Source organism: Takifugu flavidus, chromosome 5, assembly GCF_003711565.1.
Source record: "Takifugu flavidus isolate HTHZ2018 chromosome 5, ASM371156v2, whole genome shotgun sequence".
NCBI classification, from domain to species: domain Eukaryota; kingdom Metazoa; phylum Chordata; class Actinopteri; order Tetraodontiformes; family Tetraodontidae; genus Takifugu; species Takifugu flavidus.
The window spans coordinates 4,607,474-4,622,284 of record NC_079524.1 but is presented as its reverse complement, the minus strand read 5'-3'; the positions used below and the strand labels follow the sequence as shown (position 1 = coordinate 4,622,284).

Genomic DNA, 14,811 nt, shown 5'->3' with positions numbered 1-14,811 from the left:
CAGCAAAGAGAAAGGCTTATATTTTGATTTGTGTCCACAGCAGAACCAAATAGTTCATTTCGGGAATGTTGTCATCCAACACCTGGCGGACTTTGTGCTCACGCCGGGCTTTACTAAGTCCAAACCGGCTGCTGATGAACCGCAAAGCCGGTCAAGCGACTGTTAGGTTTTCAGTAAATACCAAGTCACTGAATGATGTAAGCTTTGCCAAACAGGACTCATGGCGAAACAACACGATCCGCAAAGCTTTGGGAAACGAAAAAAAGAGGATATTCTCTGCTCATGTTGTTTTCCTGAGGAATTACAGCACAAGCCACATTAAGCTGAACTGTTGGAAATGCAAACAGCCTCTTGAAAACGACCCTGCCTTCTTCTGTCTAGCATGCAAAGTGGTCCAGCCTCCAGAAGAGGGGACCTCGTACTTTAAAATCATGGACTGGTGAGTTCCCCGCCATCAGTCATTTTCCTACCCGTGAATATTTTGACCCCTCGGTCTCTGAGCAACACAGGATCTCACAATACCGTCTCTTTCCAGTGATTATTCGTTCTCTCTGGATACACTAAAGCTCCAGAGAAGATACGTGCAGCTGCAGCGTTCGCTCCATCCAGACAACTTCAGCCAGAAGTCTGTGGTAGGGAGGGAGGGGGGCTCAAACCATCCCATAATAGATGCTGATTCAGTGCTGAATCATCTGTAAATTGTAGAAAGCTGCGTTGCAGTTTATATGCTCTTATGCTCCCTAGATTTCGTCAGGATTGAGTGTCATGTTTACGAATAATTAGTCAGCAAAATAAAGTAAATGTCTTTTTATAGAGAGAATGGGCACTTGCATGGAGTAGTCTAACACTGAGTCTCTCTCAAATCAAAAGATTTAAAAAAAAAAAAATGGAATACTTGGGAGGAATTGTATAACGGAAGGTATGATTAGGATGCATTCTGGGTAATTGAGTTCCCTTTGGTTCAAAACTAAAGAAAATTTATGAATCGAGACTGTTAAAGTGAAAATTTCTGAACGTGTTGCTTAGGTTTTACTTTGGCTGTCACTTCCCCTGACAAAAACAGTTTTTTAAAAATAATGCATCTCACCTTTAATTATTTTTTTGCCAGTGAAAAGACCAAGTTTTACATGCATGTATTCGAAATATTCAGAGTCTGACAGTCAACTTCAGTCATGATGATCAGTTGCAGGGATACTGACCTTAAGACACTGCTTAAACCAAGGTTGTTGTTTTATGAATATTAATTATAAGTCTTCATTTTATGCCACGCCGCGCTGTTACGACAGAAAGCCAACAGGAGATCAGATACGACGGAGGGTGAAAAACAGGATGCGGATTTGAGTTTTGTGTGCATGTCCCATGGTGGACTGACCACCTGTCCAGGATTGAATTCCCATCCCTGGCCTAGTGACCACTGGGATAGACTCCAGCATGTGATGTTATTTGGTTTTCCTTGTTGGGACTAAACAACAAATGAATAATCATCACCTACATTTAACATGTGGGCTTAATGTTAAATTACATGCAAAATAATTAAGTGAGGGTGAATTGAAACGGGTTACATTACACAATATTTTTGAAGATGATGTAATGTGTTGACATTCAGACCGGTGCCCATCTGTAATCTTCCCACATCCCAATTATATTGTTTTCATATAAATAACAGTTTTCTGTTTCCCTGCGTGTCACTTTTCCACCATCCAGTAGCTCTGTTAATGGAATATTTGTTCCAGTTCATCAAGTATCATTTCTCAGCTATACCGTGGCCTGGAACATTTTATTTCACCTTTGAATGATCAAATAGTGCTTCTAGTGAACGCAGAGATAACTGAATAAGACACCAGATGGGCCGAGATCTAATTTTGTCCACTTGGATGAAGCCCCTGTTCACTGCTGTGAAAGAAATGTATTTGGTCTCCCTTTCTTTACTTTTAATTTGGAGCTTTTAATAGGACATCAGACGTACCTTTCTGACATCAGATACGTGTGGCGGCGGAAGGAAAAGGTTTTAGGCACTTTCTAAAATCACACTGGGCAAAGCATTATTAAACTGACAAGACCAGTAGCCCTTTATGTTACATAAAAATCCGGAGTTGAGTAGCTTTTAAAATGTCACAAGAAGAAATAAGACATGCCTCAGCGCTTCTGAGCAATTGAAGGTGGAATGAGCTTATAGGTTATTTTGCCGTGTTGACGGGTGTCGACTAAATTTCCACATTATCACGCTCCCCCTCTGTGCTCCGTTTAAAACGCGGCGTGGCAATTTAGAAGAATAAGCATAACGAGGACAAGGAGGAGATGAGGTGTGTTGCTTTCGCACCTAATTTATTCTGCACGCCCCGGTGGAGGAGCGCGGGGCGGGGGTGTGATTTGATATGAAAGGTAAACCTGTCCTCAGCAGCTTAAATGGTTGACTCACACACAACCTGTCCAACGTTGTTATGGGTAAATATGTTTTATTTATCAGAAACTCTGGCCATTTTTTTCTTAATTAGACATCTTCTGGCCCCTGGGTGTCCTCATCACGTATAGAAAACTCATTAGTTATACAAGGCTACGAGGCAGCCACCTACTGCCCTGGTTGTTATGACAGGAGCGGTTCCACACCGCGGGCCCACGGCTACAGCTTCAGACTATTGATTTTCTCAAGAGCTGACAGACCCCATCGCTGCAAACTGTTCTCGGATCTGCCGAGCACTTCCAGCAGATTTCCCGCCCCGGTTTTGTTTTCACGCATTGGTCACGTCGACCTTATACCTTCACCCCCAGAACGTTCCGAGACCGTTCAACCATGAAGCTCAGCCTCACTGAATACAGTTGTCATCATCGGATTCAGATGAGCGGCTCTAGATAATGGCAGGAGGGGGATACATGTCTGTTCTTCACATGAATCACATGAAAATACACATTTTGTGTACACAGATTCCTATTTCCTCTAGTTCCTGAATGCCAACGCGCGTCATCAACATAAGCCAATCCCAGCTCTCTCTTGCAGGAAGAACAGAAGTATTCCGAAATCCAGTCTGCTCTCGTGAACAAAGCCTACAAGACTCTGCTGAAGCCTTTGAGTCGTGGTCTTTACATGGTGAGCGAAGCCCCCAACTTGACTTCACACAGTCGGTTCATTTTCTTGAGTGAGCGCAGTGTCTGTCTGCTGGCCTCCTTCACGCGAACGTCTTCGGCACCTGACTGCCGGAGCGCGCTGACGGGCACGTCAAGAGGCAGCCCCCTCTGATGAGCCTCCCGTCCTGTGTTCCAGCTGGAGCTGCAGGGGATGAGGATAGAAGAAGGCACCGACTCCGAGGCCGACTCGCAATTCCTGATGGAGCTGATGGAGATCAATGAATTTCTCAACGAGGCGCAGACGGCGAGGGAAGCCGAGCAGATTGGCGGGGATGTGAAAGGTAGATAAATACGTACGCTGGGCTTATCGAGCGACAGAGCGGCTCGTCGTCAATCCCGAATGATTCCAGGCTGAGGGGAGCTTTAATTCACGGTATCACATGTTGTTTAAAAGGTTAAATATGGATTCCTATAGGGTTTCAGCTGTGGGTGGCATAGCCCTGAGTTACCATGGTAACCCCCCCCCCCCCTCTACGGTAGACATCTCAGCAGCACTCGGATGCAAACCTTGAGCAACAGACGGACGCGTTTGTCAGCAGTTTGCGCAGAATCGACGCTTTTATACAGAAAATGTTAATAAAAATCACCGGGCTTCTATTAACTCGGGGTTAATCTCCACCCTGGCGCTCGGAGGTAGACATCCCAGAATGAACAATAGGTGTGACACATCGAAGCGTCTCTATACAGTCTGTGGGCTCCCGCTCTGTTTCCACTGGCGTTAACACAGCGAGCCGCTTTGATTTGCTTTTAGTTTTTGTGGTTTGTTGAACTGAGACTTGTCTGCCTCTCACTTGCAGGGAAGCTGACAGACTTGACAAAGCGGATCGACGCTGCCCTGCTCAAAGGTATCCTACCCAGACAGCGCGTGGAAGCGCTCTCTCATCCTCCTCCTCCTCCTCCCTCCTCGCTCCCTCCTGTGTGTTTTTGTGATCTGTGATGAAACTGTTCTTCTGAGCCGCGCGGTGAGTCACCAGTTTTTAACGCCGAGTTCTCTTCCTCACCAGGAGATCTCGCCGCCGCCAAAGCGCTGCTCGCCCAAATGAAGTACTACGCAAACATCGAGGAGAAAGTGAAGCAGAAACTTTCTGAGTTCATGTGAATCGCGCCGCCGTCCGTCCAATTGCGCGTCGCTCTGTGTGATGTGGTTGAGGCACTTTTAAAAAGTTTTTATTTTATTTTTTTTAACAGCTGCGCCGGAATGATTGTACAGTTTTTGGAGGATTATGCAAATTGACTATTGAATAATAAAAAATATAACACACAAAAGAGCGGAAATGCTGTGCTGTTGCGATTTCGACACGATGAGACATGGAGGTGCAATTAGGTGCATGTGTCATCCCCCTCGAATGGCACTATATTCACAATCCTAATCAAATCCACTTGTATGTAATGCACCATTAAATATGACAGAGGTCTGTGATTAAAACGCTGCCCCGGGTATTTGTACAATTATCCTGCCCATCAGTTCAGCATTTGTCGTGTGCTCCTCTGACAGGCTCCGGCTTTAGTTCCTCCGGCTCCCTTTAGGGGGAGACATCACACCTCTGCAGCCAGAGGAGCCCAATTGTTACACAAAGAGGAGATGAGAGCAGAAGTGAGCCCTTTATTGAGGCCAACAGCCTGTTGAATCATTCATGAGGCCGTCACATGTAGCATTAATGCTACGATAATCAGGAAGAGCCGACTGAATGACGATCGCTCCATGAGGCAAAAACCTGCGATATGTGTCTTTTTTTTTATCCCTTAAATTGACGCTCACTTCTCCGACCACTGAATGCGAAATCATCCATTTTTCTTCGTTTAATTCTTGATAAACTTTTTAAACCACAGAGCGGGAGAGGGGAAAAGAAAGCCATAATCTGTAATTACCTGCCAATAGGAGCTCCAGTCGCACAGATGCTTTTGATGTTAGAATCTGATCCAGGTCCAATCAGGCAGAGATATGATGGGTGTTGTATGATCTGACAGCAGAGAGCGAACAGGCGTATCACATGTCATATGAACTGTGTTATATGAGACACATGCTGAGCCCCATGTGAGAGTAACCTCAGGTCAGCGATGTTCACTTGTATTTGTGTTTCACTTCACCTCCATAACACATCCTGACTTCCTGATTGCTTATTAAGTCTGGGACACCATCTGAAACTGTTCTGGTTTCTGTGGACGAGCGGCTCCTCAATAAACGCGGGTAGATGGTGACTGGAACAGAACTTCCTGCCACTGAGGAACTCAACAGGCCTGTTTATTATTCATGTCCTAATCGGGAGGCATCTACGGCACCAGTAAATTAATGAAAACAAAATGGGATCAATCATCAGGAGGCTCCGCTGTCTCTCTGAGCTCTTTGTAATGGAGTTTGAAGGCTCAGAAGGGGATGTTTTTGTAGAGCCAGGCGATGAGCTTGACAGGAATGGCAAAACTCGGCTAAGCATTTGTGACTGAGATGAGTCGCTGTCCCAGTGGCTACTGGTTTCTCCTGTTCACTGAATAAATTCAAATAGTCTAGTCAGTAGTGTGGGTTGGTAATGGAGGACATCCCCATTCTAAATTTGTAAAAATACCCCATCTTCCTCTGACTGTTCGATATTTGGCTTCTAGGACTTTGCGCTAAGCTACTTTCCGCCGCTGCAGGTTAGCTTGAGTGGTATTGATCTTCTTGTCTGACTCCAAATAAAAAAAGCAATTAGGCGAGTTTCCCAAAATTTCGAACCAGCAATCGCTCTGTCTGAACACCCCCCCCCCCCCTCTCACAGCCCTTGTTGTGTAATATACAGTATGTAGCCTATTTTCACACCGTCTGGAATCTCCCGATTGTGTTCCAGACATTATTTACTAATCCAGCTCAAGAACTATTAAAGATCTGATTCTAATTTGAACATGCTGCACAGATGCAGCAGACAGATCACTTCAGAACTATTGTACTTCATTTAAAGTATCTTAATAAGCCTTCAACTGTGTGGCTAAGAGCCTGTGTCCTAATTACGGTATTAATCATTAGCGTGACCTTAACACAAACATGGTAACACGATTATTTTGCTACTGTGATCCTGTGCCGTAATTATGTTATTTCTTTTTCAAATCACATTAAGATTGAAATGCTGGAGCCGGGGATACAATTCCAGCAGGAAAGTTGCAGCCTGGCCTTTGTAGATTAACGAGACTCAGGGAGGCGGGTTTGATACGACAGCAGCAAATTAAAGGGCTGAGTGACAAAAGTCTGCGAGGCTGGCTGGATGACGCGTTGGAGGTGAGCAACCTTCCCTCTGATCTTTCCCCCGCTGCTCAGCTGCTGCATGAGTCAGAGTGTCAATCCCGCCGTCCCACATGCACCCAAAGCTGCTGTCTTGTCTTAGTGGGCTTTTTTTGTGTGCGTCTCACCAGGTTGTAATGCCATCATAATCTGCTCCCATTAGGCTTTATTCCCACCTGGTAATCCACCTTTTGCTGTCTGTATTTTTTTTTTGTTCTGCTAAGGCTGCAGTCTTGTTCATTGAAATAAATGTTGAAGATTTAACTTCTATTTTAGATTCTTGGCGCTGTGATTGTTAAAAATCCAGGCTGCTTTGATGCTACTTGGCATCAGCATCTTTTTCTGGAGCTAATGCTAGCTGTTGTGTTCCAAGTTGCCAAGGAATCTGTAGTCTAGAGGATGCATGCGGAAGTGGTTCAGTAGCCCGTTACCTGGTTTATGTGTCTTTCCTCCATCCATACTGTCCCCATAGCCGCAGCCACAACACCTGGGATTTGGATGCACAGGGACGCTCGGCATAAGTGGCATGTGTGAATATCAGGAACACAACTTTTAGGTTTTTTTGGGGCTTCACATTTTACCTTTTGGAAAAGCTTTAGCAGTACGTTATGAAGCACATTATCCTCATCCACGTGTCTCTGGATTTGATTCCCCAAGTGTTTGCTGAGTGCAGCAGTTCAGCTGCTCTTCTAAGCTTTGGGGGTCGCGCCCCTGCAGCGGGATTTCGGCCTCTCCTTAAAAGGCCCCGTGCACCCTGTTACAGTCTGCCTGTGCGCGTGCAGTTTTGCATGTTTTGGATTTAATTCAAAGGACGACACATCAGGATATCCTGCTCAGAATGGATAAGCAGCCCACTGAAAAAGCAGTTTCCAAGTAATCCCCCTGTCAATCGCCTTTTCCCCGAACCTGCCGCACATGTTTCTCTCAATGTTATTGTATTTATCCGTCATGCCGACAAAATGCCTGTGCTGTTGTGAGGAAATAATATTCCATTGTGAGCCTTATGTTACTCTATAATTCAGTATTCACACAAGACTTTTAGACGTCTCATTACATAATTTAAAACTGTCAGACGTGATGAATAATAGTTTATTAGCTGAATGAATACAAGATTATATAATATTCAGCTTCTGGTTGTGTTCCAGGTGTCACATATTAATATATGATGCACATTTATAAAAGGTTTTCTCCTCTGTATGTTCACATCTGTATAAGAAGTGAAACATACGGGAAATTTCTACTGCGTATGATGAGAAGTCGCCGATCAGCTGCCTGGACGTGGTGGTCTCAGAACATCTGTGCCGAGTTCGGGTTTATGTTGCGACATCAAACCCTCTCATATCTGTGGATGTTCAAGTGGGAATGAGATGTGAACCCCAGGCAAGTACAGGGCAAAAAAGGTAAAAAAGAACTCAATTTTCTCAACTGGTTTTAAGGATGGAGGCGTTCATTCAAATCCATTTCTGTTCCAGTACCTGCACATGAAATGTTTGTCAAACGGAGTGAGATAATGGCGTTCCGCGGCTGCCGTTCTTCCATCTTCGGTGTGTGCATGTGCAAAATTAAGAGGCGCGGCAATGTTAAATTTGCATTTACATTATATCTAAGACAAATGGTCCCAAAAGAAAGAAAAGAAACAGTGGAAATGTTTGCAGCAGGAACTGGGGTCCAGTTTTAGTCAAACACCTGTGAAGCTGTGAGGTTCCTTGTGAATCTGCAACTTTAAAGGAGTTTTTCTTCTACTCCACTGTCCCATTGAAACACCTGGAGATATCGCTTCAAAAGCCCCCCTTTGTATTTTCTGAGCCTGGAGAGCCTTTGAAGGAGAGAACCCAGGGTTTTAAACAAGGTGTATATGTGCAGAAACACCGATCAGCCATTCACTTTCAGCAGAGTGATGTGAAAAGCTGCGCTGCCCCTGGAGAGCCTGCACTCCTCGCCCGAACTCTCCATCTTATCCCGCCACCCACGCGTGACCCGCGCAGGTCGGACACGTTTATGTAGACGGTGCTGTCGTGAGTGGCTAACTTTCCGAACTCGTCCAACGCTTTTGCATTGACTGAAATGGAACTCAGCAGTGGTATCTATGCCCAGAAATCTGGTCCATCCCAGATAATCCCCAGACCCTGATGTGAGCAGCATCATGCGCTCTCTGTTCTACCTCGTACACCTGCCATCCTTATCGCTGTGGAGAAAGAAGCTTCTGCTCATGCAGAAGAGGCTCATCCGTGTGATAAACTGAGACGTCACCACCAACTAGAGCCCTCGCTTGGTTGGCCTCCCATCCATCAGGCTCAACTCAGCTGGACTCCAACCGGCTTGGTTCACAGGAGGTCCAGCAACAATGGCTACGGTTAAAATAGTCACATGCGCTCGATCAGGCCAGCGAAACAAAGCTTGGACGCTTTGTCCACTGAGACAAGAGGACCAAGACAAAGGCCGGGGCTTCGTTAGAGGACAGGGGTGGAGTCAATGAGACACAGGTGCAAGCAAACAGTAATCACAAAGGAGGAAAACAAGGGCAGGAAGTGCCAGACCAGACTAAAGGAAAACAGAGAACATGAGCAGACCAAACTAGAAGAACATGGAAGCAACAGAGGACAGTCATCATGCATGCAAAGGTCCACACCTGTGATATCCAGTAGATTCCTCTCAGGAAAGACAAGTACACATTCACTGACAGACTCTGACCACTTGCTTAGGTATCTCCCCCTTCATATCCCAGAGTGTCTCTTTCTTCTCTCACCCTCTCTGGATCTGGAACATCCCTGCACGCTCTCTTTCTTTGCCAATGCAACTCGCTACAAACAGGCTCAGAAAGTCAGGGAGAAAAAAACCCTCCTGTTTCAACAAGAGGAGAATGGAAAAGCTGGAAGAGAACCCATCGAGGAACTATTGTGTACAAGCGCGTCTGCTGCTCTGTTGCTGGGCAGCACACAACACAGCTCATGTCAGCTTTCTGGCGTTGAGTTTGGCATCGACACGATTTTGATGCATCTGCATCATGTTGTGCTGCAAATGCGTACATGTTAGTCTTTAACGCTGTCATTTTTAAATTAAAATGTATTGATCGTAGCCCTGGCACATAAGGAATGGGTCCTTTTTGTGTTGCTAAATGCTAATGAATGAGGTGAGAAGGTGCCCCCTCTTAATAAATACCACTTTCTGTAAATATTCCACTGGAGTGAAACGCTCTAAACATGCGGCATTGGGGGCTGCAACCTTCAGAAGGGAAAAAGAAATCACCTCGAGTCACAGTTTTACTGCAGGTGAGCCAGACGGGATCTATTCCTGGGTGTTGGGCAGGACCAGATAATTGCTTTATGGTTCGAGCTCAAACCACATATGAGTTCTGACAACAGAATGCTAAAATTCATCTTTATTGCTTTGCAGGAATTCAGCCAAATCTCTGCACCTGTGGCAGACTGTATTATTCGTGCTCTTCTGCATTTTCATATAGGAGCAGGAGGATTCGCAGTCACCAGCGAGCATTAATTCATGAGACCTTGCTTTTTAAAGCAAACAAAAGAAGCTACAGGCTCTCGTGTGCCTGCGCTGTTGATTTCTCCCATAATGATGACTCTCATTACACCCATGCATCCCTCTAAGTTCAACAGCAATCTAACCTTTTTTTTCCCCCTCCCCCTGCTGCTGCTGTTTCCATGACAACGCAGGGCCCCGACCGCAACTTTAAAGCATGATAAACACAAAAGACAGAAAATGGATTTGATTGATCTTGGATCTCCCCACAGGACCCACCTGAAGGCTGAGCGTGGCGTTTAGGGAAACAGGCCCAGATCAAAAGGTGATAATGCTTTGGAAAGGTTTTGGAAATCAAATTTTCCAAAAACTTTTATATTTGATGAAATTCTCTAAAAAAAAGGGGGGGGGGGGGGGGGGAATAAAGGGTTGTCATCATTAATGAAGCCAGCGTTACCTATAGGAGGGGCTGCTCCAGCTTTGTAATTGAACTCATTTAAAATAAAGTCATTTGACTCCAGCAGGAATAAAAAAAACTACCGTGCGTGTCGACGCGTGGCGCGATGGCGACACCCTCAGTTTGGGTCTCCTGCCAATCACCGAAGTGGAGCGAAATGAATCGCTCTCACCGCTGTCAGCCGGTGACAGGCAGGAAACGTTTATCTTTGAACCCATGTCAGTAATTTGGCAATAATGGCTCCTTTGATTAATTCACTGTCTGCGTCTCCGCCAGGAGAGCAGCGCTTCGCAGACAGTGAGGGATTGATGGGGCTCGTATCCTGTAATTCCGTGGCCCCTGATGCTTGCAGTGATTAGGCCTGTGCAAGGAAAGCCTACATTGATAATGGTGGGTTGTTAAATGAAACAAATAAATAAGAGTTTGGGATCACATCTGTCGTCTGAGGCATCAACATAATCTTATAATGCCAGTTTCATGCTGGTTTTGCTCCTTCCACAGGTGTCGCACACTTCCTCCTCTGGTTTCCTTGCTGGTTACTTGGAGAACCTACCTTAGACACCATCATTCCATCCCTCTGTCTCTTGTAGAATGTACGTTTGGCCCATGCTAAATGAAAATGAATGACCCTTGTCTTCCGCATGGCTGAAAACATTTGACGCTGTTTTTTCTGATTCGAACATGTTCCAAGATGAAAAATAACCATAAAAATAGTCGGTGTTGGTGTTTCGTGATGCCGCCCTGGCTTGGAAAATGTATAAAAAAATATGAATCTTTAACTCTGAAGCACACATGTCAGAAGGAATAAACGAGCTGCCTGGCATCATGGGTCCCAGAGTGTTAGACACCCACATGTGCTGCATACCATCTTCCCCAGGCTCGTCTTCACCCTGCAGCTCTCCTGACACTCAGGAAAACATGCGCTCCTCTCTTTTATCCTCCATTTTCATTCAGCACCAGCCCTTACAAACACCCATCGATTACGTGAACTCTCTGGGCTTCAACTTGTGCGGCACCATCTGTTTTCTTTGGCCAACAAATGCTGCCAGTTGATAAGAGAAACATTTTGAAGCTTGGTTGTGTGCGGGGGCGTTGAGTTCCACTCTATATTTAATTTAAATGTAGGGATCTGACAGTAGCCATGGAAACCTAGCAGCACTGTGACCCCTCCCAGGATAATTTCTCATTAAAGTGAATTTTTGTAATTTAGCATAATAGAATAGCTGTAATTGGATTAATCCAGCACGGCAGCCATTACACTTATCTTTCCAGCCCTCCCTGAAATCTCTGTTGTTCCACTCGCTGATACACTTTCCAGCGTGGGTTATTCCCCTGGTGCAGCTAATACAAGTGCTATTGAGCATATAATTTGCACAATCTTGGCGAGACAGTCAATCATGTCACTGATTGCGACCTGCAGTGCATTATGGCGCTGAAACAAGAACAGGATTTACAGAAGGGTTTTTCCCTAATAATAGTAATAATAATTATAATCTATAATGAACTCTTGAATGGCTGCAGGGCTGCCAGCTGGGTCTCCATCTCTGCGTGTGAACATGCTGCTCAGAGAATCCATTCTGCTGTGCTCCACTGACGGTGAGACCGAAGGACGCAGCCGTGGCGTCGCAGAAGCGACCTCCTGGTTTGACCTTTGCCCCCCTCCAAATGTCAAACACTGCATGTTAGGATGCTTCATGGAACTTTGGGAAGGAAATACTTACATGCTTCCCAAGGGAAAGCTACAATGTCAACACCGGATCATTTAATGAACTATTTAATGCTCACCATCGGGCGTGACTGGCATGTGCCGTCACCCAGGATGGGGTTTCGGCGTGTCTGGTTCTGAATTTCCTGGCAGGCCCGAGAGGATCGGGTTTGTAATATACGCCAATTAGATGAGGAATAAATTGCGATATTCCGTGCGCAACAGAAACGGACAAATTGGTCATTCAAGATGTCGAGGTGTTTTTGGAATTCTGTAAGCACGTGTGAGCAAACGCTGGATTATTGAGAGGGAAGGAAATGAAATATTCATCAACGTAATGGGCCCCGCAAAAGAACTCGGGAGGAATTTATAACAGTTTATGGAGTGAAAACGTTTGCTCCCTCCTCTCACGGCTCTTCTGGGACTGCGAACAAAACCAGGCGCCCTCCACACCTTCGCTCTATTAAAATTTAAATCATTGCTCATATCATAATCCCCCCCCATCCCCAAGACGCAGGGAAGGCACAGGAATTTGCAATTCCTGCAACAGGTGCAGCAGTTACACACTCAACTCAGATGCTTCTCTGATTCATTTACATTTCTGCGACATGAAACGTGCAGAGCGTGATAAGACACCTAAACATCTCTAATGGCCTCTGGACAAACCTCTTCCTGCCTCCATTTTCCCGGACGTTTCCACGCACCAACGCACGCAGGCTGATGGTAGCGCCCGTGCTTTCATGCGCTAAACTGCCGTCGCCGTGGCCGATTGTACGATGCTCCGTCAAAACCTTGAAGGAGCGTTTGAAGACTTCACAACACTGCGGGGACCTCCCCCGCCTCGTCTCTTCCTGTGAAAGATGCAGGAGGTGTAATGAATCTACAGACGCCACAGGAGCAGTGCTGCGTTGTCAACCGCGTTAGAGCCTAAGATATAGTGGAAATACATGTAACAAACATTCCTTTGTCACCTTAAACAGTTGTTTAATGAATTTCTTTTTCTCGCCATCCACCCCAAAAATCCGCCCTCCTTCCAGCATTAATGGAGATTAATATTTGGATCCTTAAACAATCCCTCGATTCATTTCACGCCTTTCGTGCAAAGCATGAAACAATCAGATCAGAGGAGACTAATTGAAATATTAAACGAAAGCGTGACTGAAGCTGAAATGGAGGCAGGAATCAGAGTGTTTAATCACAGGCGCCAAACATCTGCCTCCCCCACCGCCTCCCCCCCCCACCCTCGTTTCCTCTCCGCTCGATGCTGCTTTCTGTCTCGGGAAAAGTTTGATGAAGTTATTTTTCTTTGCCTGTCGGCATCTGCTATGTGGCTGCGCGGCGCTGGTGTCAGGGAGTGTGCGTGCGCGTGTGTGTGTGTGTGTGGCCCTAATTCCAGCGTTTGTTGGTTTAATCTCCCGACAGGTCACGTCCCTGCCTTCCCCCTGCTCCTCATTACCAATGCATCCTTTTAGACGGCTCTGTCACACCTTCTTCAGTGGTGACTCACATGACGGAACCATTAGGAAATGGATGTTTTCTTGACCCCGTAGGAGACGAGAGTGGGCCGGAAAATACAAGCTCTCTGGAAGCTCTAATTGCCCGTGCCCCCCCCCCCACACACACACACCCTCGCCGCATCCTCAGCTCTAACAAAGCTCCAGCGTCTTAATTTGCTGTTAAAACTTCGTCTGTGTGAACAGTTAAGGCATCCATTTAATTTCAGACGACAAACGCGGGCTCGGATAAACCTTCCAACGAGGCGCCTCCGTCTCTCGCTCTCAAACGCGGTTAAGAGCCCCCGTGGAAACGCGAGGAAAACTTAATCCTTAAGAGGAAGAGAGCAATGGTCACAAAGATGGCTTTGCTTTTGAGGATGTGACGTGTTTTTCTTCCTTTTCACTGTAAAGCCTGGTGGGGACAGAGACCCTTTTTAAGCATTAAAGATGTCTCTGTCCCCTTACATTCGTCAAGGGCCACCCATTATGTGTAAATTTGCCAATGTTTTGCCTACTGGAGTATCACAAAGCAGCCACAACAAAGCAGACAAATTTACAGTCAGGTCCACATCTCTGCGCCATGACACCCCCCCACCCCCACCCCCCACCGAGGTCTGCCAAGAGGCCGACCCATCACACAATGGAGGAGCTGAAGACTTTATAGAAGTCCACATGGGAGATGCCTGCAGGGAAATCACCCCTCCTGCTCCTCCAATGTACACGCTCTGTAAAGGTGTGGTCGGGGACCCCTCAGGGACCCGTTTACCATTTATAAAAGCCCCAGCTATAGAGATTGTGTGTAATTTCAGGGCTGGTTAACGGTGAGAGTGCAGGCATGCATATAGAGCAGCGCTATCATCACTGTGGAGCAGAGGAATGCCCAGGGCGGAATCTCATATTCTTGTTCCTTCTCCTGTCGTTGTGCCTCCAACATGACATGCATCACCTGCAGAATGTGGGATGGACAGTCGAGGGATCGGGTGGCCCGTTAAAAAAAGAGATGAAATGTAGAAACCCTTGGCCTGTAGCTGTTCTCACTGCTGAACTTTACTGAAATAAAGTGGAACATTTTTGCTCCTTTTTTTCCATTAAACGTCTTGATATCATCCTTCTGTAGCAGTCTTGGCTATAGTATCCATTAGCATACCTGGTAATGTCTGTTGCCGAGTATAAATTGATTACATTATCCATCTAAAAGATGGCAAACCATTTTATCGTTACATATTCAGCCCGGAGCTTCGTTCATTCTCAGCTCATCATCAGCGGATGATGAGAATCCGACTTTCTCAATTTAGTTCTG

The 14,811-nt window shown here is 45.9% G+C and overlaps 1 protein-coding gene and 1 long non-coding RNA gene across 2 annotated transcripts; one reads left to right on the top strand and one right to left on the bottom strand.

Moving 5' to 3' along the window:
• The first annotated feature begins 65 nt into the window (after positions 1 to 65).
• Positions 66 to 4,389, top strand: hscb (HscB mitochondrial iron-sulfur cluster cochaperone). The gene is made up of 6 exons (XM_057032266.1): positions 66 to 439; positions 536 to 632; positions 2,996 to 3,085; positions 3,260 to 3,404; positions 3,921 to 3,968; positions 4,128 to 4,389. Exons 1-6 carry the CDS (start codon positions 66 to 68, stop codon positions 4,220 to 4,222), a joined length of 849 nt encoding a protein of 282 aa, XP_056888246.1. The 3' UTR covers positions 4,223 to 4,389.
• Positions 199 to 1,454, bottom strand: LOC130525461 (uncharacterized). Its single transcript, XR_008950494.1, has 2 exons — positions 1,200 to 1,454; positions 199 to 692 (listed from the first exon to the last, which is right to left on the bottom strand). It is a non-coding gene; the product is annotated as an uncharacterized LOC130525461 (long non-coding RNA).
• Positions 4,390 to 14,811: the final 10,422 nt, after the last annotated feature.